At 31.7% G+C, this 22,479-nt stretch overlaps 11 protein-coding genes across 11 annotated transcripts; 6 read left to right on the forward strand and 5 right to left on the reverse strand.

The window, feature by feature from the left end:
- Positions 1-303: 303 nt before the first annotated feature.
- On the forward strand, positions 304-1,286 carry DFA_04843 (calcium-binding protein; the record flags this gene model as incomplete). Its single annotated transcript, XM_004360507.1, has 4 exons — positions 304-394; positions 491-535; positions 661-888; positions 970-1,286. The coding sequence occupies 4 exons, from the start codon at positions 304-306 to the stop codon at positions 1,284-1,286; spliced, it is 681 nt and encodes a 226-aa protein (XP_004360564.1).
- A 308-nt stretch (positions 1,287-1,594) lies between these two features.
- On the forward strand, positions 1,595-4,923 carry DFA_04844 (TMF1-like protein; the record flags this gene model as incomplete). Its single annotated transcript, XM_004360508.1, has 6 exons — positions 1,595-1,613; positions 1,713-1,766; positions 1,863-3,670; positions 3,741-4,311; positions 4,387-4,630; positions 4,854-4,923. 6 exons carry the CDS (start codon positions 1,595-1,597, stop codon positions 4,921-4,923), a joined length of 2,766 nt encoding a protein of 921 aa, XP_004360565.1.
- Positions 4,924-5,133: 210 nt separating this feature from the next.
- cpiC (cystatin A3) lies at positions 5,134-5,529 on the forward strand (the record flags this gene model as incomplete). The annotated part of the gene is made up of 2 exons (XM_004360509.1): positions 5,134-5,274; positions 5,353-5,529. The coding sequence occupies 2 exons, from the start codon at positions 5,134-5,136 to the stop codon at positions 5,527-5,529; spliced, it is 318 nt and encodes a 105-aa protein (XP_004360566.1).
- A 198-nt stretch (positions 5,530-5,727) lies between these two features.
- DFA_04846 (uncharacterized protein) lies at positions 5,728-6,127 on the forward strand (the record flags this gene model as incomplete). The annotated part of the gene is made up of 2 exons (XM_004360510.1): positions 5,728-5,868; positions 5,975-6,127. 2 exons carry the CDS (start codon positions 5,728-5,730, stop codon positions 6,125-6,127), a joined length of 294 nt encoding a protein of 97 aa, XP_004360567.1.
- A 136-nt stretch (positions 6,128-6,263) lies between these two features.
- Positions 6,264-7,746, reverse strand: DFA_04847 (5'-3' exonuclease domain-containing protein; the record flags this gene model as incomplete). Its single annotated transcript, XM_004360511.1, is given in 2 exon segments — positions 6,264-6,295; positions 6,315-7,746. 2 exon segments carry the CDS (start codon positions 7,744-7,746, stop codon positions 6,264-6,266), a joined length of 1,464 nt encoding a protein of 487 aa, XP_004360568.1.
- A 197-nt stretch (positions 7,747-7,943) lies between these two features.
- On the forward strand, positions 7,944-9,370 carry vmp1 (uncharacterized protein; the record flags this gene model as incomplete). Its single annotated transcript, XM_004360512.1, has 3 exons — positions 7,944-7,983; positions 8,105-8,850; positions 8,927-9,370. 3 exons carry the CDS (start codon positions 7,944-7,946, stop codon positions 9,368-9,370), a joined length of 1,230 nt encoding a protein of 409 aa, XP_004360569.1.
- A 211-nt stretch (positions 9,371-9,581) lies between these two features.
- DFA_04849 (uncharacterized protein) lies at positions 9,582-11,087 on the reverse strand (the record flags this gene model as incomplete). Its single annotated transcript, XM_004360513.1, has 1 exon — positions 9,582-11,087. One exon carries the CDS (start codon positions 11,085-11,087, stop codon positions 9,582-9,584), a length of 1,506 nt encoding a protein of 501 aa, XP_004360570.1.
- Positions 11,088-12,593: 1,506 nt separating this feature from the next.
- On the reverse strand, positions 12,594-13,130 carry DFA_04850 (uncharacterized protein; the record flags this gene model as incomplete). Its single annotated transcript, XM_004360514.1, has 2 exons — positions 12,594-12,651; positions 12,997-13,130. The coding sequence occupies 2 exons, from the start codon at positions 13,128-13,130 to the stop codon at positions 12,594-12,596; spliced, it is 192 nt and encodes a 63-aa protein (XP_004360571.1).
- Positions 13,131-13,307: 177 nt separating this feature from the next.
- DFA_04851 (uncharacterized protein) lies at positions 13,308-13,887 on the forward strand (the record flags this gene model as incomplete). Its single annotated transcript, XM_004360515.1, has 2 exons — positions 13,308-13,358; positions 13,507-13,887. 2 exons carry the CDS (start codon positions 13,308-13,310, stop codon positions 13,885-13,887), a joined length of 432 nt encoding a protein of 143 aa, XP_004360572.1.
- A 171-nt stretch (positions 13,888-14,058) lies between these two features.
- On the reverse strand, positions 14,059-15,506 carry DFA_04852 (uncharacterized protein; the record flags this gene model as incomplete). The annotated part of the gene is made up of 2 exons (XM_004360516.1): positions 14,059-14,154; positions 14,202-15,506. 2 exons carry the CDS (start codon positions 15,504-15,506, stop codon positions 14,059-14,061), a joined length of 1,401 nt encoding a protein of 466 aa, XP_004360573.1.
- Positions 15,507-16,756: 1,250 nt separating this feature from the next.
- Positions 16,757-21,916, reverse strand: gxcW (pleckstrin domain-containing protein; the record flags this gene model as incomplete). The annotated part of the gene is made up of 10 exons (XM_004360517.1): positions 16,757-17,048; positions 17,116-17,218; positions 17,295-17,496; positions 17,558-18,043; positions 18,115-18,498; positions 18,905-19,141; positions 19,219-19,605; positions 19,691-20,098; positions 20,195-20,491; positions 20,555-21,916. 10 exons carry the CDS (start codon positions 21,914-21,916, stop codon positions 16,757-16,759), a joined length of 4,158 nt encoding a protein of 1,385 aa, XP_004360574.1.
- Between the last annotated feature and the right edge of the window lie 563 nt (positions 21,917-22,479).

Here is a 22,479-nt window from a genome sequence, read left to right on the forward strand (position 1 = left end):
TGAAAGACACTCCATTTTGAGACGTAGAGTCTACCAAACTATAATGTCATTTTGCAAGTCGATGGGAATCGGTGTGTCTGTCCATTCGTTCACTATCGATTGCACACACAGTTGTGTCGATCTTGTGTGTTGTCACAAACCCCCCAACATGTTTTTTTTTATTTCAAAAAACTTTAAAATCTTTTTTGGGTGTGAATCAATCTTCACTGTGAGCCTCTTTAAAATTAAATTATTTATATTTATAATACCTATCTAATTAATCTTACTACTACTACTACTACTACTACTAGAGATACAACAACAATGGGAAATAAACAAGGAAAGGCTACGTCTTCATCATCGACTAGCAAAAAGTCTGATAAGAAATTCAGTATGTCATCCTATGATAGTGATAGTGATAATGTTATTATTGGATGGTCTATCACATGACCTTGTCACCTCAACATCAAAAAGAAGAGATAACTAACCTATCATTTTATATTTTTTATAGAGATGGATCCTGATACCATCAAAAAATTACAAGAGAACACCAACTGTATGTAGAGATCAAATACAACCCTCCTTCATCATCACGATCAATTAACTCTAAATTTTCTCCTCCTCCTCACATTTATCTACACCCCAAAGTTGACAAGGTGGAAGTTAGAAAATTATATGAAGTCTTTACCGAATTAAGTGATGGTGGCAAAAAGCCATTAAACAGAGATCAATTCAAACAAGGTTTAAACAAATTAGAACAAGCCGGTCTCAAGAATCTCGACAATACTCCATTCCCAGATCGTCTATTTGATCTTTTAGATATCAACAAGGACAACACTGTAGATCTTCAAGAGTTTGTAGGTGGTCTCTCTATGCTTTGCAAGGGTTCAATCGACGAAAAACTTGAACGTATGTTTAATTTAAAAATCAAATCATAACTTTTATGTTGTTTGTTAATTAACGCACATCTCTTTATTTTACTACCTATAGTTTCATTCAAGGCATACGATTTGGATGGTAATGGATATATTTCAAAGAGTGAATTATCATTAATGTTTAAGCAAGCATGGATCTCTGGATTCAAGGCACTATCTTACCAAACCAATGAAGATCTCAACCCAGAAGATCTTCAAAACTTTTCAGAGGATATGGCCCAAATCTTTGCTGAAGGTGCCTTTTCATCTTTAGATGTCAATGGTGACGGTAAACTTTCCTTTAACGAGTTTAAACAATTTGCCTTGTCTCATCCAAAGATTACTGCCACTCTCAATGGTTCAAAGAGAGATGTACCAATTACTTTTGACTAAATCTATTATTATTATATATAACAGAAAGTTTTCTTACTACAGCTAGCTTTTATTTGTTTTTTTTTTTTTCTATATATATTTATTTTTTGGACCAAACTAAAGAAAGGAGTATTCTTGATCAATTCCCTCTTGATACTGACCCATACCAACACATAATAATATTATCAAAAAAACATTGTAATAAATCAATCGATTCATCCAAAAATCAATAATAATGTAATGTGATCTTGTGTGGGGGAGGTTTCTTGTTTTTATTGTTATCTTTGCTTCTTTTATTTATTCGGTTTCTATTATCAACATTATTTATTATGATATTATCTTTTCATTGTATATATGTATATACTATATAGAAGAAGTAACAGCAACAGCAACAGCAACAGATGAGTAAGTGGGGGAACCTAAGTTTACCTGATATATCGGTGCTAGGTAAAGCACTAAAGACTGTTGAAAAGTCTATCGATAAAGTAATTGGTATACCTGGTATGTACATTCAAATGGTTACTCTCATCATTATTATTATTATTATCATATATTTGCTAATATGCGCATTGTTATTAATTATCTATCTAATAATAGATCAAGATGAACAGCTAAAACAACAACAACAAGGAGATGAAGAAGATTCCTCTCCTCCTGTTCCACTATCAACATCACCAACAACAACAACGACAAATTCATATTTTGGATATTCATTCTCATCAAACACTTCATCACCTTCTAGACCTAGAGTAACAAAAGGTACAAGTCAAATACCAACAAAGAAAACTATTCCACAATCATCGCCACCTGTCCTACCGACTATCCAACCACCACCGGTAGAACAAACACAACCCCAACAAGCAAGAACAGAGACTGTCAACAATTCAGCATTAAATGGTGATGATCAAACTTTATTGGTTGTGGATCAAGAGAATACTAGCATCATTGATAACAATACTAGTATCAATGTTGAATCATTGGTCAATGATAATTCATTACGAGTCGACAATATATCTCCTATAAAAGCACCTTCAAACTCTTCAAATACACCACCAACAAATATATCAACTGATCAAGAGGATGATATCATTGAATACAATAATGATGATGTTATAAAAAATGATAATATTGAACCAATAATTATACCTTTACAAGAACAACCAACCAACACTAAACCAGTTGTCGAACAACAACAACAACAACAACAACAACAACAACAACAACAACAACAACAACAACAACAACAAGATAATAATAATGATAAATTAAAATTAAAGATATTAGAATTGGAAGGTAAAATATCAGCATTGGTTATTGTTAATCAAGAAAAGGAAAGAGTTTTGGGTGATAGAGAGAAACAACTATCTAATCTATCTTTACATATTTCAAAGTTGGAAACAACCAATGATCAATTGATAAGTGATATCACTCGGTTAAATACTGCTCAAAAGAAAGAGGATATTGAAAATCTAAAGGAAGAATTTAGCAGGAGAATTGGTGAGGTGGAAAAGAGACTCAAGATTGTTTCCAAAGAGAGAGATTCATTAAAGTCTGGTCAAGCTGTATCGGAAAACACAACCAATTCACTAAAGGAAAAAGATGACCAAATTTCACAGCTCATGCAAGAGGGTACAGCATTGTCTCACAAGGTGTTGGCATTAGAATCGACAATCAAAAAACAAAGAACTCATATTAAAGAATCAGACGAACAGTTAAGGTTACTCAACGACAGAGTTTCAACTACCGATAATTTACTTCAATCAAAGGTCGATCGATTGAAAGAGTTGGAGGTGGCTGACAAAAAGTATCAAGATACTATTTCAACAATGAAAGATGTAACACAAGTAACAAACAAAAAGTTTGAAGAAGCTGATAAGGCCAGTAAACAGGCAGCTGAACTTCAATTGGCTCTAGACAAGGCATGGAAAGAAATATCTGATCTCAACAAACATCACCAAATGGAAGTTGATCGATACACTAGAGCCATCGACGAAACTAAACAACGAACAAGAGACGAGATGCAGATGCAATTCAACAATGACAAAAAAGAGCAAACCAGAAAAGAGGAATCACTTCAACACTCAGTGTCTGAGGTTCGTCTGGAAATGGACCGTCTCAATGAACGTCACGCCAGAAAGGAGGAGGAACTCAATAAACACATCCAGCATCTAAATCAACGATGTAGAGAGGCAGAACAAAGATCAGATCAATTGAGTTCATCCATTCCCGATACGACCCGTCCTCTTATCAAACAAATAGAATCTTTACAAAGTGCAAATGATGCTCGTCAGCAAGCATGGGACGCTTTGGAAAAAATATCACAACAACAATTAAAAGAATTAAAATTGGCTGCAGAGATTGCATCTCACAATGAACAAGAAGCTATTAATGAATTGGAGGAAATGGTAAATGTTAAAAATAATAATTATATAATTCCTTTGCAAATATGTTTTCTAACTTTTTTCTTTTTCACAGACAACGAAAATCAATATTTTACAAGTAGATTTTAAAAAAGAAAAGAACCAAAACAAAATATTACAAAATGATTTACAAAATGAAAAGAATAGATTGTTGGAAAAATCAAATATTTTGGATTCACATCAAGATCAAATCATTCAGTTGAAAGAAATGCAAAAACAAAAAGAAAATACCATTCAACAATTGGAGGAGAAATTGGAAAAATCATTTAAAGATTTCAAAGAGGCAGAGGAATTAAGACAAAGAGAAAAGGAATTGGAAAAAGAGAGACGTGAAAATGATTTGATTAGATCTTCTTCCTCAAATTCTTTATCTAATATTAATAATAATAATGGAGGAGGAACTTCATCATTGACAGGATCTTCTAGTATTTCATATGAAAACAAATTATATGGATTGAGGAGGAACAATAGTAATAATGATTTTTTACAACAACCACAACAACAACAACAACAATCTTCACCTCATTCTACACTCTCTGTTGAATTTTATCAATCGACACTTGGTCACAAAGAAAGAGAAATTGCAATGTTGAACTCTAAATGTCTATCATTTGAAAATTCAAAGAGTATTTATTTATCTGATCAACATTTTTATAATCAAAATCATTTTAATTAACAATACTTTTTTTTTGTTTTTTTAGAAAAACTTGAAGAAGAACTAATTAAATTAACAACATCAAATGAACAATTATTATTGGAATCAAAGGAATTAAAAAATACTAAAAATGAGGTCAAAGACATCAAACAAAGATATGGCACTGTATTGGAGCTCTTGGGTGAAAAGGAAGAAATGGTCAATGAATTAAAATTGGATATTGTAGATATGAAGGAACTATATAAATCGCAAATTAGTGAATTATTGGTACAGGTTGAAAAACTAAAAAAGTAATAATAAAACATTAATTTATATATATATATATATAGTTTGTAATAATATGACCCAAACCAATCAGGGTCATATCCTATCCAAAAACTCTCTCTTCAAATTACAAGGTTGATTCCAAAGCATACATTCTTTTTTGAGGGTTCTATTTCTAATTTAATAACCAAATTAGATGGTGGTCTAATACAAACTAAAAAAAAAAGAATCCTATCTTATTTGAATTAGAATCAGATCAACATTTAATATCCTACAATTGTTTGGACAAGTTGTTATCCTTTTTCCATTCCAAAGATGAGATTGTGTATTTTTTCCCTTATATATTAATAATACAATATATTATTTTGAAAAAAAGAGTGTGGTGTGGTCTTAATTAGTGTTTACAAGTAACCTGGGGGTGATTATAATACGTCGAAGAAAAAATAAATGTTATTTCCCAATCAAACATAAATCATTCTTTTTATTTCTATTCTTTCAACCAAACCAAATAAATAATAATAATTAAAAAATGTCAAGTCTTGGAGGAGTTGGAAAAGTTCAACCTGCTAATAAAGATATCATGACCATGGTATTAAAGGTTAAAACTCATGTAGAAACAAAACTTGGTCAACAATATCATTGTTTTAGGGCAATCTCTTTTAGACAACAAGTATGTTGGAATATTTGAACATTATAGATTAATCACAATCAAGATTTCAAGTTTTAATTTAATTTGTTTTATTTACAGTTGGTAAATGGAATCAACTATTTTGTAAAGGTTAAAGTAGGTGAAGGTGAATATGTACACCTTAGAATTTACCAAGATTTTAAAAAGACTATCACTCGTCTTGATGCAGTACAAGCTCATAAATCAGAAGATTCTACTATTGAGTTCTTTGACATTGATCCTTCTCTCTCTCATTAAAGCTTTGATTATTACTGGATATAGTGCTGTGCTAAACAATGTGCTTGCATCACTCACACACAATGGGATTATTAAAATAAAATTAAAAACACAATAATTATCTTTTTGAAAATCACAAACACAACAATTACTATATTTATATATATCTAAATTATTATTATTATTATTATTATTAAACCTTTGAAATAAAACAACGAGATGAACTCTGCTGGATCACTCGGATTAGTTAGACGTGTCGATGCAAATGTGATAGCATTGGTGCACAAAGTAAAAGAGCAAGCTGAAGCAAAACAAGGCAAACAATATAAACAGTTCGCTGCTGTTTCATATCGCGAACAAGTAAGGTTAACTTTCTTGCTTCTATATAAAATTAGTATTATTTATATCTATTTATACTAATTTTATATCCTCTTTTCTTCTTCTTCTTCTTCTTCTTCATTTTTAGATTGTAAATGGTATAAACTACTTTGTCAAGGTTAGAGTTGATCATGATGAGTTTATACATCTTAGAATTTATCAAGATTTTAGAAAGACTGTTCTCTTGTTGAATTCTGTTCAAGAGGGTCATACTCTTGACTCTGAGATTACCTATTTCTAGAAAACAATAAATAAATATTGATGACTTTTTTTTATTTATATAAATGGTCTTCTTTGTCCTTGATTAATTTGTTGAAGTTTATCAAGAAAATCATGTGATTCTGCCTTTTCATATCTTTTTTTCTTTTCTTCGTCTCTTATTGAATTGCCTGATGTTTTAAATTTATATCTATTATTATTATTAATACTATTATTATTATTATTATTATTATTATTACTATTATCAATATAAGTTTCTTCTGGTGTCATGGGCATATTATTATTATTATTATTATTATTATTATTATTATTATTATTATAATTATGATTATAATTATTATTATGATTTGAAATTAAATAAGTATCTTCTGGCTTTATAGATTTATATTCTTTTTGATGATATTGTTTTTTTGGTTGTTGTTGTTGGGCGGCTTGTTGATTTTGTTGATTTTGTTGTTGTTTGTTTGAAAAGGTAAAGCTTGTCAATTGGGATTTAGACCAATCATAAAATGAGACACAGTTGGTGGTTTCACCTTTTTGAACAAGATTTTCATATAGTTTGATGCCAATTTTAAGTCCCAACCATGCATCTACTGCCGCATAAGTGATAAATGACAAGTTCTTGATTCTTTCTTGTACCATCTTGGAGGGTGGGATTTTTTGGTCAGAGGTTCGTTTAGAGTAACCCAAAAGATCGATTGACATGTGATCAAGTGACATGTAGTCTCTTGTAAGTCCATTGTTACGAGCAACACTTGCAACATCCATTGAACCATTACAATGAGTATCTTTGAAACTATTCTTTAAATATTCGAAATCTTTTCCAACACCAACTCCACATTTCACAACCATACGACTGGAAAGAAAGACAGAGAGATCCTTTGGGAGGGTTCCATCTTTTGTGAATCTACACACACAAATGACAGCACAAACTGTCAATGTAGATAATTGAATAGTATAGACTGGATCCTGACCTTCAACATCGAAACCAATAACGATATTTGAGGCGACAAAAGCCATTTGTTGTTCTTCGGCTTGTTTCTTTTTACCAAATGAAACTATTTTTGGTTGTTGTGTTTCGACAATCTTATTTTCTTGATGATAGATTGATGATATGATTGATAAGAAACGTGATGTTTCCTTTTCATCGTATATGACAACAATGGTAGGAGTGTCATCGTTGTTTGACCAAATAACATGATTAAAATCTTTGACCAACTGCAACCATGGTTTCTTTTGAATGATTTCTTCAACATTTACTTGTTTACTATTACCAATAATTTTATCATTACTAATAGTATTTTCTTGTTGTTGTTGTTGTTGTTGTTGTTTTATATCTTTAGTTGATTTGTTATTATTATCATCACTATCATCATTATCATCATCATTCTTTAACTTTTTCTTCTTATGTTTGGTGTCTTTTTTTGATTCAGAGTCTTTCTTTTCCTTTCTTTCTTTCTTTCTTTCTTTCTTTAGTTGATCGTAGTCTTTTTCTTCATCTTTAGAAGAGGTCTTTTTATCCTTTTTCTCTTTCTTTTTTTCTTTCTTTAGTTCTTTTTCTTCTTTCTTTTTATCCTTTTTTATCTTATCTTTATGATCAATATCTTCTGTCTCTTTGTCATCATTTTTTCTTTTACTCATTATTTGTTATCGAGTGTCATCTGATAAATAACTAATAGAGGAGAAAAAAGAAGTTCTGTCTAACCACGAAAAAGTCAAAAAATAGTTTAAAAAATCAGGTGGTGAACAAAAGCTATGCTGTTTTAAAATTTAAAACTTTGTATAATTATCTTTAAACCTAGCATTATTGCAAAGAATAGAAGGAGAATAAGAGGAACATGACAAAGGGCAAAGTTCTTTCAGATTCTGATATAAAACGTAAGACTCGACTCAATACTTTTACATACAATTCTTCTTGTACATCTCTCTCTCTTTCGTCTTTATCATTAACTAATATAACTTTTATTATTATTATTATTATTATCATCATTACCTTTAGAGAGGATAGAATTATTAGAAAAGAGAAAAGAAAATAGAAAGAATGTTAAACTATTCTTTCATCCAATCAAGACTTTAAAGTATTTCTTTTATGTACTTCGTGACACATTTGTCAATGGCATACTTTTTGTACAAAAACAACCATTACTATTGTTCTTTGTAACACTTATTATAAGCACAGCATTGTTTGTTGTTTACGTTCCAGGACAACATCAAGAATATCTTGGAAAATATACTGACCTCATATCGATTTGTTTCTGGTGGGTAGGACTTGGTATCCTCTCTTCTGTTGGTTTGGGAACTGGTTTACATACATTTGTATTGTACCTTGGTCCACACATTGCAAAGGTTACTTTGGCTGCTACGGAATGGAGATCATTGGATTTCGAACAATACGGACCAAACAGTTTCATTAATCCAAACTTGGCCAATCCGTCATCATCGGTCGCTGATGCCTCTTTGGAGAATGTTTCATTTTGGAGTATTTTACAAGCTGTTCAGCTTGCAGCTCTCATGTGGGGTGCTGGTACTGCCATTGGTGAATTACCACCCTACTTTGTCGCTAGAACAGCAAGACTCAAAGGTTTAAAGCTCGAACAAGAAGAAGAAAAAAAGAAAAAGGAAAATGGAACCAAGAATCAAGCCAACGAAAAGGAGGAAAAGAAGGGATTATTGGAAAGATTAAGTTCTGCTGTTCCTGCTCTCATTGGAAATATGGGTTTCTTTGGTATTTTGGCTTTTGCTTCTGTAAGTCAAATGAATGAATGAATGAATGAATGAATCATTTATAATTGATAATTAATTTTTTCTCTCTCTCTTTTAGATTCCTAATCCATTATTTGATTTGGCAGGAATTACATGTGGACACTTTTTAGTACCATTTTGGAAGTTTTTCGGAGCAACATTGATTGGAAAGGCTGTTGTAAAAGCTCACATCCAAGCATGTTTTGTTATTTTGGCTTTCAACATGGAAACATTGACTTGGGTAATTGCCAAGATTGAAGAATATATTCCATGGTCAAAAGGAAAAGTACTTCCAATCCTCGAAAAGGAAAGAGAAAGATTAAACTCTTCGACCAACACTCAAAACGCTCCAAAGAGTTATTTGGGTGTTCTATGGGATTGTGTATTGGCAATGATGATCTTGTACTTTTTAATCTCAATCGTCGATTCATCCGTTCAGGAATATCTCATCGACAAGGATAACAAAAAGATTGAAACTCTCAAAGAAAAGCTTGTTGGAAAGGAATCTAAAAAGAATAAATAAAAAACCCCTCTTTTTCACTGGTGGCGCCAACTAAACTATTAAAGTTTAGTTGATATTATACTATTAACTAACTCTATAAATAACTTTGGCAGATGATGTAAAATTTTATTATTATCATTAAAATTAATTTCTTTGGTAAATTATTATTATTATTATTGTAGGTAGGTTTATAGATTATACACTTGGCGTTTAAGACTAGACCATTAATTAATTATCTCTTTCTCTTGACAATTGAGAAAGAGTTGAAAAGGGAATCACCATCCTGAATGGAATTGGTGTCTGGAAAAATATTACTATTGTCAATATTAATAAGACTATTGATGCTTGAACATTTGATATTATTATTATTATTATGAGTATTATTGGTGTGATTTTGATTATTATTAATCTTGTTAGTATTATTATTATTGTTGATTTGATGATAGATGGTATAGGATTCAATATCGCTACTATTTGTTGTATCATCAGACTCTTCATCCAATCCATTTTCTTGACTGGGTGTAGTAGATGTTGTTGCGTTTAAATTTAATGGTGGAATATTATTATTATTATTATTATTATTATTATTATTATTATTATTATTATTATTATTATTATTATTATTATTATTGTTACTATTATTATTATTTTTACTTTTGTTATCCATATTACTTTTAGTGGTGACAATGGTATTTGGGAAACCAGCATACTTTAAAGCACAAAGACTTTGTAGGCATGGGGAATCAGATGGCGATGAGACTTCTTCGGAATTCTTGATCCCCAGAAGATTCTTTGGAAGTATTGGTTGATATTGTGATAATCTCTTTTGTTGGTGTTCTAATTGAGCTAATTCTAGTTGATTTAATGTTTGCTTTTTAGTGTTGAAAATTAAAGAATCCTTTTTAACCATACCATTATTATTATTATTATTGTTGTTGATGTTGTTTAAAGTGGGTATCATTGATAATGGTGAAGTAATATCTTCTATTTTTCTTTTCTTTAAATTATTTTCATCATTATTATTTTGATTATTATTATTAGTCTTTTTGTTTGTAATTCTATCACTAATATTATGATAATAATAATAGTCATTTGCTTTGTAATCTAATCGAAGACAAATTTCACAATTTGGACTGCATTCAGTATGCATATTTCTATTCTTTTCATGGCTTGCCCTATTAGAGGTTGACAATTGCTTGTTGCATGGACCATCATGTCTGCAATGAACCTTTCTTGTGGCAGATCTTCTTCTAACGAGATCACATTGTTGGCATGCTTGGTCACATTCTTTTCCGTGATAACTTGTGTAATGGTTGGAACGTCCACTAGAATGGCTGTAAGAGTAGGTACAACCAATGTGTTTACAGACAAATTTGTTTTTGCCTCGGTCCGGAGAAATTGGAAACTGTGACTTGTTGTTGTTGTTTGGTCGATGGGCTTTTCTTCCAGTACTGTCATCTTCCCAGTCATCAGTATCTTCAAATTCTTCATCTTCATCATCGTGGTAACAATCTGGAGATCTCTCGTCATTGGAGGACATTTCCGAAGTTAATACATACGATGAGGAACAAACAAGGGAACCATTTTTCCCAAATGATGGAGAAATACTTTTACAAACACCAGTCATAGAAGATGAAGACAACGATGAAATTGGTGGGGATGTGGAAGTGGATGATGAAGGAGATGGAATAATAGGAGGAGGAGGAGGAGGATGGCCAACAATGACCAATCGATTCATTTTTTTTTCCTCAACAACTGTCACAGCATGCTGGTGGGATTGAGTTGCAGTGTAGTATCTGCTTTTCATGATGATTGAGTATGGAAAAAAAAGTATAAAGAGAAAGAGAAAAGATGATAGGACAGCTGGTGGGATTGACCAACTAGATTTAAAATAGTTTGGGAAAAAAAAAAAAGGTAGGAAATACAATAAATATTATAGTATGGCGGTATAACCAACAACAAATATTATTAGATGTTATAAAAGATGATGGACTATTTAAAATAATATATATGTTGTAATATTTGGATGGATGGATTGATTGATTGATGGATTGATTGATTGATCAAGATGTTGATGATCACACAATGACAAAGAGTACACCACACACACACTACACACCAAAACCAGCAACACAACTAATGCACCGGTGCAGCTGCCAAGAAGAGGATTAAAAAGATAATAATAATATGATGAAGTGATATATTGACAAGGTAATAGCAAGCTCTCTCTCTCTCTCTCTCTCTCTTTACCAATACTAGTGATAATAATAAATTCAATCTGTCACATTAAAAATGTAGCAGTTGCAGGAGGAGGTATTGTCTATCTATCTCTTGTGTCTGTGTGTTGTTGTTATTGTTGGTTTAATATTAAAATATAAAGTAGTATGTAGTAGTACTTTACATATATTACTATTGATCTATCCTTTGTACCATACACAACCACCACTTTTAAGTGCTAGAGAGAGAGAGAGCATCCCAGTACATTTGAACCATCGCTACTTTTATCTAAACCACACTACATATGTGTTGGAAAGCAAGCATTGAAGAGGAGAAGGAAAAAGAAGAGGGAGGAGGAAAAGACTGTTGATGTACAAATCGAGAAACACACTGACCATCCATATTGACATTGAAATCAACAACAACAACAACAACATAGAACACTTTGTGCTTTAAACCCACCCAAAAATGTTACTTTTCCAAGTTGATCGAGTTGCGCAATAGACACCATAGTGTTGGTTTAATTGATTGATCTGATTGATTTGATTGATTTGACTGATTAATTCAGTCATTCAATCAACCAAACAACAAGACACAAAATAGCCACTCTCTTGAGAGGATGGGTTTATTTTTGCAGACCGCCCCCTTTTCCCAACATCAAGAAAGACATACAGAGAGTGAGAGTCAAGAAGGGTTTTTTTGTAGTTGGGTTGTGTGTAGTGTGTGTCTGTTTATATTGTATATTACAACATGATGGTTTCTTTAACCACTGACCAATGACATGGTTTATGTGAATTGAACCCAGATAAAGGTGAGTAGAACAAAAAATGGATTTTTGATGTCTTAGGTCATTATTTTTTGATAGTCACAATACCAAGGTAAAACCCCCCCCCCCCCCTCTCACTGTTCATTACTTTTAAAACCACTTGCAATGGATATGTAATGAAAGGTTGTGTTTGATGGGGGTTTTAGATTTACAGGAATATATATACATATATTTTAATATTATCCAATATTGATTGATTGATTAATTTGATTCAAGACTGAATGGATTTAAATCGTCGATGACATTATCCATCCAATCGCTGAATTGTTAATGGTTTAACTTGTATAGATTCCAAAAATGAATGACCAACCCTTGTTGTAATATTTAACCAAGATTCTGGAAAAGGATCGAACCTATTAATAATTATAATTATGATCATTATTATTGTCTGATAGTTGTGGCAATATTGTTTTTGTTTTTTTTTTGATACCAAATCTATCAATTTCCTTTTTCAGAGATTTACATCATAGATCATTTATTTATTTTTTTGATCACCACTTTCCACTAATCAATATACTTTTATTTTATTGATATGATATAATTAATTAGATATGCCAAAATAAATCGATTAATAAAATTTAAAAAAAAAAAAACACAAACAAACAAATCACCAAAGTAGATCGGTGGTGACGCAGCGCTAAAATGGTTAATTATCTTCCATTCCATCACGATTGTCATGTCTTCTTCTTCTTCTTCTTCTTGATGATCGATCATCGCAATGCTAAAATCATCAACCATCTTTTTAATCATAATCCTAGTATCGACAAGTGTCTATAATCTTTATCATCAATTGAATGGAGAGACCAATAACAACAATAAGTCTTCACCACCAAACTATTTCATTGGTTTACCAATTGATGATAGTTTTACTAGAAATCAATTAGAATTGGCACAACAATTGATTGGTAGCAAGGTATGGGTCGATCAAAAGTGGCTAGCAACACCGACCAAGTTTCACATTACCCTGTTTGTAATGAATCTAGTAAATGATACACAAATAGATCTTGTTCAAACGAAATTATTGCCTTTATGCAAGCAATACATGTTTGATCTATTCAATAATACACCACCAACTGTTAGAATACAGTATGTATAAAAAGATTAATATCTAAAGTATTCAAAAGCATTACTAAATTGTGAACTATATAGTGGTACTGGAACATTCTCTGAATCCTTTATTTGGGCAGGTGTTAAACAAGATGAAATGAAATCAAAACTGGAACAATTCTACCAAATGTCATTTAAACTATTTAAAGATAACAATATAAATGTACACAAGGAACCAAAATGGATACCACATATTACATTACTCAAAGATAATCGATTACACAACAAACAATACTTTCAACAAGCTATTCAAATATCCAATGCTTTCAATTCTTCATACTTTGGTGATCAAACTTTTGGTAGATTGGATTTTATGAAAGTTGGTTCAAAAGATAGAAAGACTGGTTATTATGAAATCGTTGATTCAATTAAACTCGTTGATTCATAAAATAATAATAATAATAATAGAATAATAATAATAATATAATAATAGAGAGAATTTTATCATTTATTTATTTATTTTGTTTATTTTTAATTGACAAGATAATAAACATTATTATGTACCAACATAAATGTTATTGGAAATAATAATGCACTGAAATTACAAAACATTAATAGTTTAATGTTGTTTTTGAGTGATTGTAGAGGATGATTGAGAACAGAGAGTTGGAATTTTGATTGAAAGATGAAACGGATGACAAGGAACACCATAAAACTAAAGAATGATGAAAAGAATGCATAGATGATATACATGATATATACACTCCTGTGAATATCGACGTATGGATAGTGGGCGGCTGCAGTGCCTAGTCTGATGCAAACAGACAAGAGAATATAAAAGAATGGGACACCGCAGTAAGAGAGGCAAGTGAAAAAGAAACGATCGATCACTCTGGTTTGATGCTCTTCTCGCTCGATCGAGATGGGGAAGAAAAGACCTACGAACCCATAAAACACCTTGTCAAAGATATTGGTAGAATGGAACCAATTGTCTGATTTACACTTGTCCCATTGTGCCTTGACAGAACAACGCCATTGCCAATACTGTTCACAAAGAAAGATGGGATGTCGAACCAGGACCACCAATTTAATGAGTAGCAGCAAATAGAAATGCAATGATTCCACTCTGATAAACATAAAGCAAATGACCAGCTCTGATAGTGTCTCGACCCAGTAACAAATAATGTTATGGTTACCACGGTGAGTGTATTTACGTGTGATATAGATGACTCCTTGATTGATGAGGAACATGAGGAAATAGTAGGCTACACCAACTAGAATCTGATACTGTGGCGATGAGAATGCAATGACAAATCCCATAGAAAGGATGAGAGCCACCGTTGTCAAGAGCAAAAAGAGATAGTACCGTAAAAAGGATAGGGTATAGGACAACTTGAAGCGATCACTCGAACGGATATAAATGAAAATGGGTAGGATAACCAATGACTCTAGTGGAATCAATATGATTTGTAGTGGGATGGGATACTTGGTGTGATCGATAAACTGTGCAATCAGAGAATAGGTGAGTGACACCAAGACACAATGAAAGAATAGTACAGAGTATCCAGTCTTGGTCTTTAGAAATACAGATGCCCATCCAATGTGAAATACCGACGTCACTGCCGTTACCAGTGGAATATAGATGAGACAATACAACCAATTGGCAAGAAATCCAAAACTATCTCTACGTAGTGGGATGAGAGAGATTAAAAAGATAACAATCAATGGAATGACGATACCTTTTATAATCGATGAAAATGTATTGGTTGCATTGTGTATTACGATTTTAACTGGCTTTTCGGCTGGTAGAATAAATATGGTTGGTGCATAATCATAGTGAACATGTTTTACTCCTGGTGTTGATGCTGTTGATTCAGTTCCAACCCCAATAATACTTTCAGATGATTGAGATGTTGGTATTGATACATTATTATTAATATTACTATTATTACTACTATTATATGATTGGTTATATTGTGGTGGTGGTGGAGTATTTATTGGTATTCTAGTATTATTTATATTATTATCATTATTAAAACTATTATTTAATTGATTTATAGTTGTCATTATTTTAATTTATAATAAAATATTATTATTATTATTATTTTGATCTAATTATTTTGATCCAACTCGTAATATCCTATCTTTTAGCTTTATAAATAAATAAACGAAAAAAACAATAACAGGTTTTGGTGTATGATATATAATACTAGGTTGTTTTGTTGTTTGATGATGATGATGATGATGATGATGGTGATGATGTTGTTTGATGATAGATTATTAAATGTAGTGATTTGACAAGGGTTGACTAATATTGATAGGGGTGGTTAATATTATTATAATATTGACAAAGTTGAGTTCCAACCTGGTTAGTCTACTATTAATTATTGTAATAATAATGGAATATATACATATGTATTTCAATTATTAGATAGAGAGTGATTTGTTTGTGATGATGTTGATAGAGAGAGGAGGAGGAGGAGGAGGAGGAGAACAAGTGAGCTGATACAAGTAGTTCTTGATTTGTGGGAGGAGGAGGAGGAGGAGAATAAGATCTTTTGTTTGTGCTTGATAGATCTATCGACTTATTAAACGTATGTGGAAAGTATTGATCAATATTGTTTTCTTCTTGTTGTTTTCCTTTGCTACTAATAGGTGGTAATAATAACTAAAGTAACAATACCAAAGAGTACTCTAATATTCTTGTAATATATTGATCCAATCTTTTCAGTTGTATAGTAGTAGCAGTGCACTGCAGGTGCTGGTATTGTAAGATAACTTGCTCGAATTAGCAGTTCTTTAATATCACCAACAAACATCAACCACCACCATCCTAATTATCTGTCTATACATCTTCACCAACAACCGTAGAGAGGGAGAGAAGAGAGTTGTGATGATCAAAGAAGAACTTGTAATGATGATCAATCACACCTTTTCCAGGTTTAAAGTACATCATCATCGTCGATATATTGATTAACCAATTTCAACAGCAGCTGTCATCATTTAGAGGGTATATGGTTGGTACATGAATGAATTAATTTCGATATGATAACTAAAAAAAGGTGAAAGATGAAGTGGGTTGAAGAGGATATCGTGAGTTTTTTTTTTGTGTGTGTGTTTGAGATAGATAATCTTTTATCCAAAATCGTAACACAAACTAGTTTAAACAACACGACTAGTTTGATTTCTCCTCCCAACAACCAATTATCAATGTAAACTACAATATTTTTTAACCCCCCCTCCCATTAAACTTGACTTGTTGAAATGATCTGATTTATTGGTTGATCTAATCTATCATTATTTATTATTATTGGAGGTCAATGTTGTTCACCACTATTATTATTAATATTATTAATATTATATTGATGCAATTGTGATTGGAATGGTTTTTGAGTTTCAACATGACCACTGGTTTTATAGTTTAAAGAATATTGTGTTTTGTGTAAAGGAAGATATAAATAGTTGATCATAAGTCCAAAACTTTCTCGCATTCTTTGATTTGAAAGATCTCCCTTCCAATTTAATCTATAGATTGATGCTCCATTTTTTAGATGGAAATTACACACTGGATCCAATGTTTTAATCTTTCTTTTTTCTTTAATTAAATAACTATAGTTTTAAAAAAGAGTTGAGTTGGTATAACTTTTCTGACGGCTCATTATCTATTTATACATACTTTAGACAATGTGTTTCCAAGACATCTCTAAATTGATCTATATTATTATCATTGATATCAGTTTCTAATAATTGTTTAATGTCTTGATTGGTTTGTGCTTTTCCTAAAATATATTAATAAATGGTTTAATAATTAAAATCATCATTGCAACCTTTGAATATTTCCATTATTTCACATACTCTTTAAATAATTTTTAAAGTTTGGAATTGGAGAAAGTGTACAAAAGTTTTGAATGCCAGGATTGATCATGAGATATTCGGTTGCTTTGGAAATTAATATATGTCCAAGATCTACATGTTTTAATCCTCTATGTAGTGATGATATTGAATAAAACATGGCACTGTCAACTTGTAAAAGATCGATATTACTTTGATTTATATTCTAAAAAGGTGATTTATATATATATATATATTAGTTGGGATAAACAATTGTACTAAAATACATTCACAAAACCTACGTTCATATTGTCAGCAATTCCATTTGTCAATGCAATATAAAGAGACATTAAAGGTAAGTGAGGTAATTGTGGATGGAATAGTACCAAACACAATCTACCAGGTCTTATTCTATTGAATATTTCTCTTGGATTGCTTCTATCGTAGGGATGTACTTGTTCATTGTCAAGCATTTGTTGAATGACCGATGGATGTGTAAAAAGAGGGTCAATTGGTAGAGCAATCAATTGATTCTCTTTTAATGACTCTTTAAGTAATCGTTGTAGTACACTGTCAAAATTGATCAATTGTTCGGTAGGTGGTTGTTGTTGTTGTGTCTTGTCAAATTGATCCCTGACAGAAAGGAATAATTGTATAAAGCTCGTATCATTTTGAATAAGGTTTCTCAATGTCTTTTCAATGTGATCGAGTGATGGTGAATTTTGTATTGATTGATTCAACTCGTTTTGTTTTTCTTTTAATTCTTTATCTTGCTGTGGAGTAAGGAAGGAATAGAATATCAATATTAATGATTCTATAAAAAAAGTAAGACTGAATACATTACATTTGATGAATATTTATTCAAACAAGATTCAAGAAATAACTTTATATCATTTAATGATGCATCTTGATTGTTTCCCTCTGTTGACGACGACGACGTTGATGAAAATGAATGAACCTGATGACTATTATTATTCATTTCATTTAACAAATAATTGATACTAGTATTTCTATTACTATTATTACTACTATTATTAAAGATGTAACTCTTTTTATGATTATTAGTAGTGGTATTGTTGTTGTTGGTGGTAGTATTACAACATCTTTTTCTACTATTAATATATTGGGATTGACATTTGTTGTTGAGATTTAACGTAGAAAAGGTTGATGAGGAGGAGGAGGAAAAGGTGGGGGTTGGTGATTCTACGATGATATCATCTTGTCGACTCTTTATTATATTATTAAATAATCTTAATGTTAAAGATAGGTTTTGTCGATTATGTGTAATCATGTTTCAATGTATTTGATCGACTGAGTAGCTTGCTAAAAAATTAAAAAGCATGAAGTTCATTTATAACAACCAAACAAATCAATTTTAATTTAAATAATTTAAATTCGTTATTATTACTATTATTATTTTATTTGTTTGTTGTTATACACTTGTACAAGGATATATGGTTTATCATTGTTATTATTATTATTATTATTATTATTATCATTATTAATATTGTTGTTGTTAATAGGTGGGAGGGGCGTTTAATTAAATAAATAAGGTCGGTCGGAGAAAAGTTGTATTATTATTATTATTGTCAATCATCTTGACCCGCCGGCGGTATATCATCATCAATAGATGCTTGTGAACTATATGATGAAGTCAATGATGATGGAGTGTTGTTGGAAGTAGTGGTAGTGGTAGTAGTACTTCCATAAGGGTCTTCACCTGCAGCAATCATCATTTCCGATAGTTGAACAGATATCTCTTCATAACAAGTCTTACATATTCTTGCTTTCTTTCCTGGCATATATTGTGTAAAATCTGTCACTGGACAACAATCGTTACAAAATATCTTACCACATTTTCTACAATGATGCTAAATATTTTTAAAAATAATAAGATTAGTATGTCTAGTTATAACTCGGTTATTGTTATTGTCATATGTTTACATACTCTTCTTCTAGTTACAGTAAAACCAGCAGTACATAACATGCATTCTTTTGTCATTTTATCTTTGAGCCATAGTGACTTTTTACGTAGATCATTTTCATTCTCTTCGTTGGGTAACACTTGCATTGGATCCAATGCCTTTAATATTTCCTGTGGTGACATTGATCCACGTTTCTCGTATATCGAATCACGTTGATCTTTTGCATCTGGATTGGCATCGACCAGCTTGTTGATCACTTCATTCAATAACCTCATCCAACTTAATTTGTCTTCAGATGATGGTGCACATAAAAAGTAGGTTTTGTTATTTGATATAATTTGGAATAGATTTTGGAATCTATTGGTATCTGGAATATCTTTTACCCAACATGATTCTAATGGGAATGAATGCTAAAATAAAAAAGAAAAAAGAAAAAAGAAAAAGGTTAGGAATCATTTAATTCTATTTGTTTGTTTTCTACATTTTCTACTTTACCTTGTATCTATATTGATTTTTCTTTTCTTTTTGAGCATAAATTAAAAGATCATTAAATAAAAAGAAATGTCTAGTATTTACAACACGATCAGAAATCTTTTTAAGGTCACCTTCTTTGAGAAATACTCTAGTTGGTTTAACGATATCGTGATCCAAACCTTCCAATTGATTTTGAATATCCAATACTTTGTGTTTGATTTGGAATTGATTAAGACGTTCATCTAGTTCACAGGCAACAGATGAAATCACTGAAATTGCCTCTTTAATGTCTTGATAATCTATATGATCCTCTCTAGAGTTGGATAATAAATTCTCCAATAATAATTTGTATCTTGGAATTCTTTGAATTGGCATAATTAAATAGGCTGATAAATTTAATCCTTTTGATGCTGGTTTTAATAAACATTTCTAGAAATTGATAAAAGATATTGTTAATAAATAAATACTAGTTATTATCCTGATCTTTTTTTTGTTTTTGTTTTTTTTTTCTTTTTGTTTACATACAGCCAAAAAAGATTGAAAAGTAGGATTTGATTTAGTTAAAGCACTAAGTAATAGAATAGAGGAATTATATGAATTTGAATATACTGTATAGGCTCTTAAAAATGGAGCCATCTTTAAAAATACATCACCAATCTTTTGTTGATCGGTCCATTTTCCAATTCTTGTCTCAAAATCTGTTAAAAATGTCTTGTGAATGCCAAATATCGTATCAATATTCATAAATATACTATTGATTTCATCGGTTGATAATATCTTATCCTTTGCATTGGCTTTATCTCTAAGTGGTAATACAAATATCTAGATAAAAAGGTTAATTGTAAAGTCTATTAAAATCTTTTGTTTTTTTAAACTCCAACTTACAGTCATAATTCTATTTAAATTATTAATATATTTCTTTTCGGTTGATAACATTTCTTGTGCCAAATAATTTCTTTGTACCATTTTTGATTGTTCTTTTGTCATTGTCGTTGTACCTGTTGTTGTTGATGTCAATGATGGTGAAGGAGTTGTTGAAGAGGCACCTGAACCAACCGTTGAACTATTATTATTATTATTATTATTGTTATTATTGCTAATATTATTATTTTTACCAGCCATACCTGGACTACTTGCAGTAGATGAAGAAGAAGAAGCACCTCCACTGACAGAAGAAACAACTGGATTAGTTTTAGTAGATAGTGGTCTATCACCAACACCTGAAAAATCATCTTCATCACTGCTATTGTCATCGGCAGGTGTCTCTTGTATCACTTGTTTGAGGAATCTCTTGGCATTGATGGTAGTGTTGGCTGTCATTGGTTTGGGTAATGGTGCACCGATTGGTCTCAATTTTGGTATCATCATCTGACCGCCTTGTGTTGCATTCAACTCATTACGTGGTGGTAGTGCTGGTGGTGCTGGTCTCTTGGCTGTTGGTTTGGAGATGTTGTTGGTTGATGGTGGTCCCATTGTTGTTGGTTGTGGTGTCGTATTACCACTATTGCCATTGGAATTGGTCGAAACCAATGGAGGTGAGTTTGTAAATGTAACAGGTGTTCGTGGTGAATGGTTCGATGGTGATGAGGATACAGGTGTAAAAGATTGAACTGGTGATGAAAGGGGTGGTCTTTTGTTGGTTGGTGGTGGAGTTGGTGCTGGTGAAGAAGAAAGAGGGAATCTTTTGGCAATCATAGGTGATGATGGATGTGGAGATGTTCCTGTTGTACTATCTCCACTATTCGAGCCTCCTGTCAAATTGGGAGATGAAGGAGATGATACAAACTTTTTATATGAGGGTGATGGAGTTGGGAGAGGTCTCGTAGACGACGTAGGTGGTGGTGGGGTTGGTAATGATCTTTCTCCACTTAATGTCAATGGTGATGGTGATGAGTGGTGTGGTGGCTGTGGATGTTGGCTATTTGTTGGAGGCAATGGAGATGGCGTCGAATTGATTGACATCTTTCTTAGTTGTTTGGCTACACCAGAGGCTGACACTCCTCTTCCTACTGTTTGTGTTCCATTCATATTTGTTGTAGTAGTTGTAGTAGTAGTATTTGTTGGAGGTTGAAATGGCGAAGTTGAAGGAGATGAAGAAAGAATAGTTGGAGGTGAAGCAGATGTTTTTAATCTTAATGATGTTGGCGATGATGGAGGAGGTTGTGAGTTGTTGATGAACATACTTGTTCCTCCTGTTGTTGGTGGAGGTAATGGCCGTTTAAATACTCCATCTCCACTACTGTTCATTTTGTTATTAATAGAATGATTATTCATCATGTGGTTGGTTGGTTGGTTGGTTGGTTGATCACTCTCTTTTAAAAAGTGTTATTGTTTGCTTTGAGTGGCTGGGGGTGTTGATCTTTTTTTTTACTTTTACACTAGCTATCTGTGGCGATCGTCTCTTTTCTTCTTCTTGTTGATGATGACCAACAGTAGTGAAATCTAATATAAAGAGGTGGGTAGTTGTAAATAATAGTCTAGTTAATAATTATGATAAATATAGAAACATATAAATTGTGAAATGATGATAATGATGATAACAATACCACCAGGTTATTATAACTCTCTAGTTAGTTATTGCTATACTCTGGTTATGAGTTTGTGGAGATCGATCTCAAAAAGTTGTGATTAAAGTATAATAATTGGTGTTGTTAATTTAAGTAGCTGTGTTTGTTGTCACCCTCTTTTATTATTATGTCGTTGTTGTTGTTGTTGATGATGACTCTTTTTCTATCTTTCTTTCTCATCCCCTTAGTATAAATCTTTTTTTTGTGTTTAATTATCGTTGGATAGAGAGGCGGTACCCACCA

The sequence above is a fragment of the Cavenderia fasciculata genome (assembly GCF_000203815.1).
Source record: "Cavenderia fasciculata unplaced genomic scaffold Scf_Dfasci-G-o-80e12.f1-5, whole genome shotgun sequence".
NCBI lineage: Eukaryota > Evosea > Eumycetozoa > Acytosteliales > Cavenderiaceae > Cavenderia > Cavenderia fasciculata.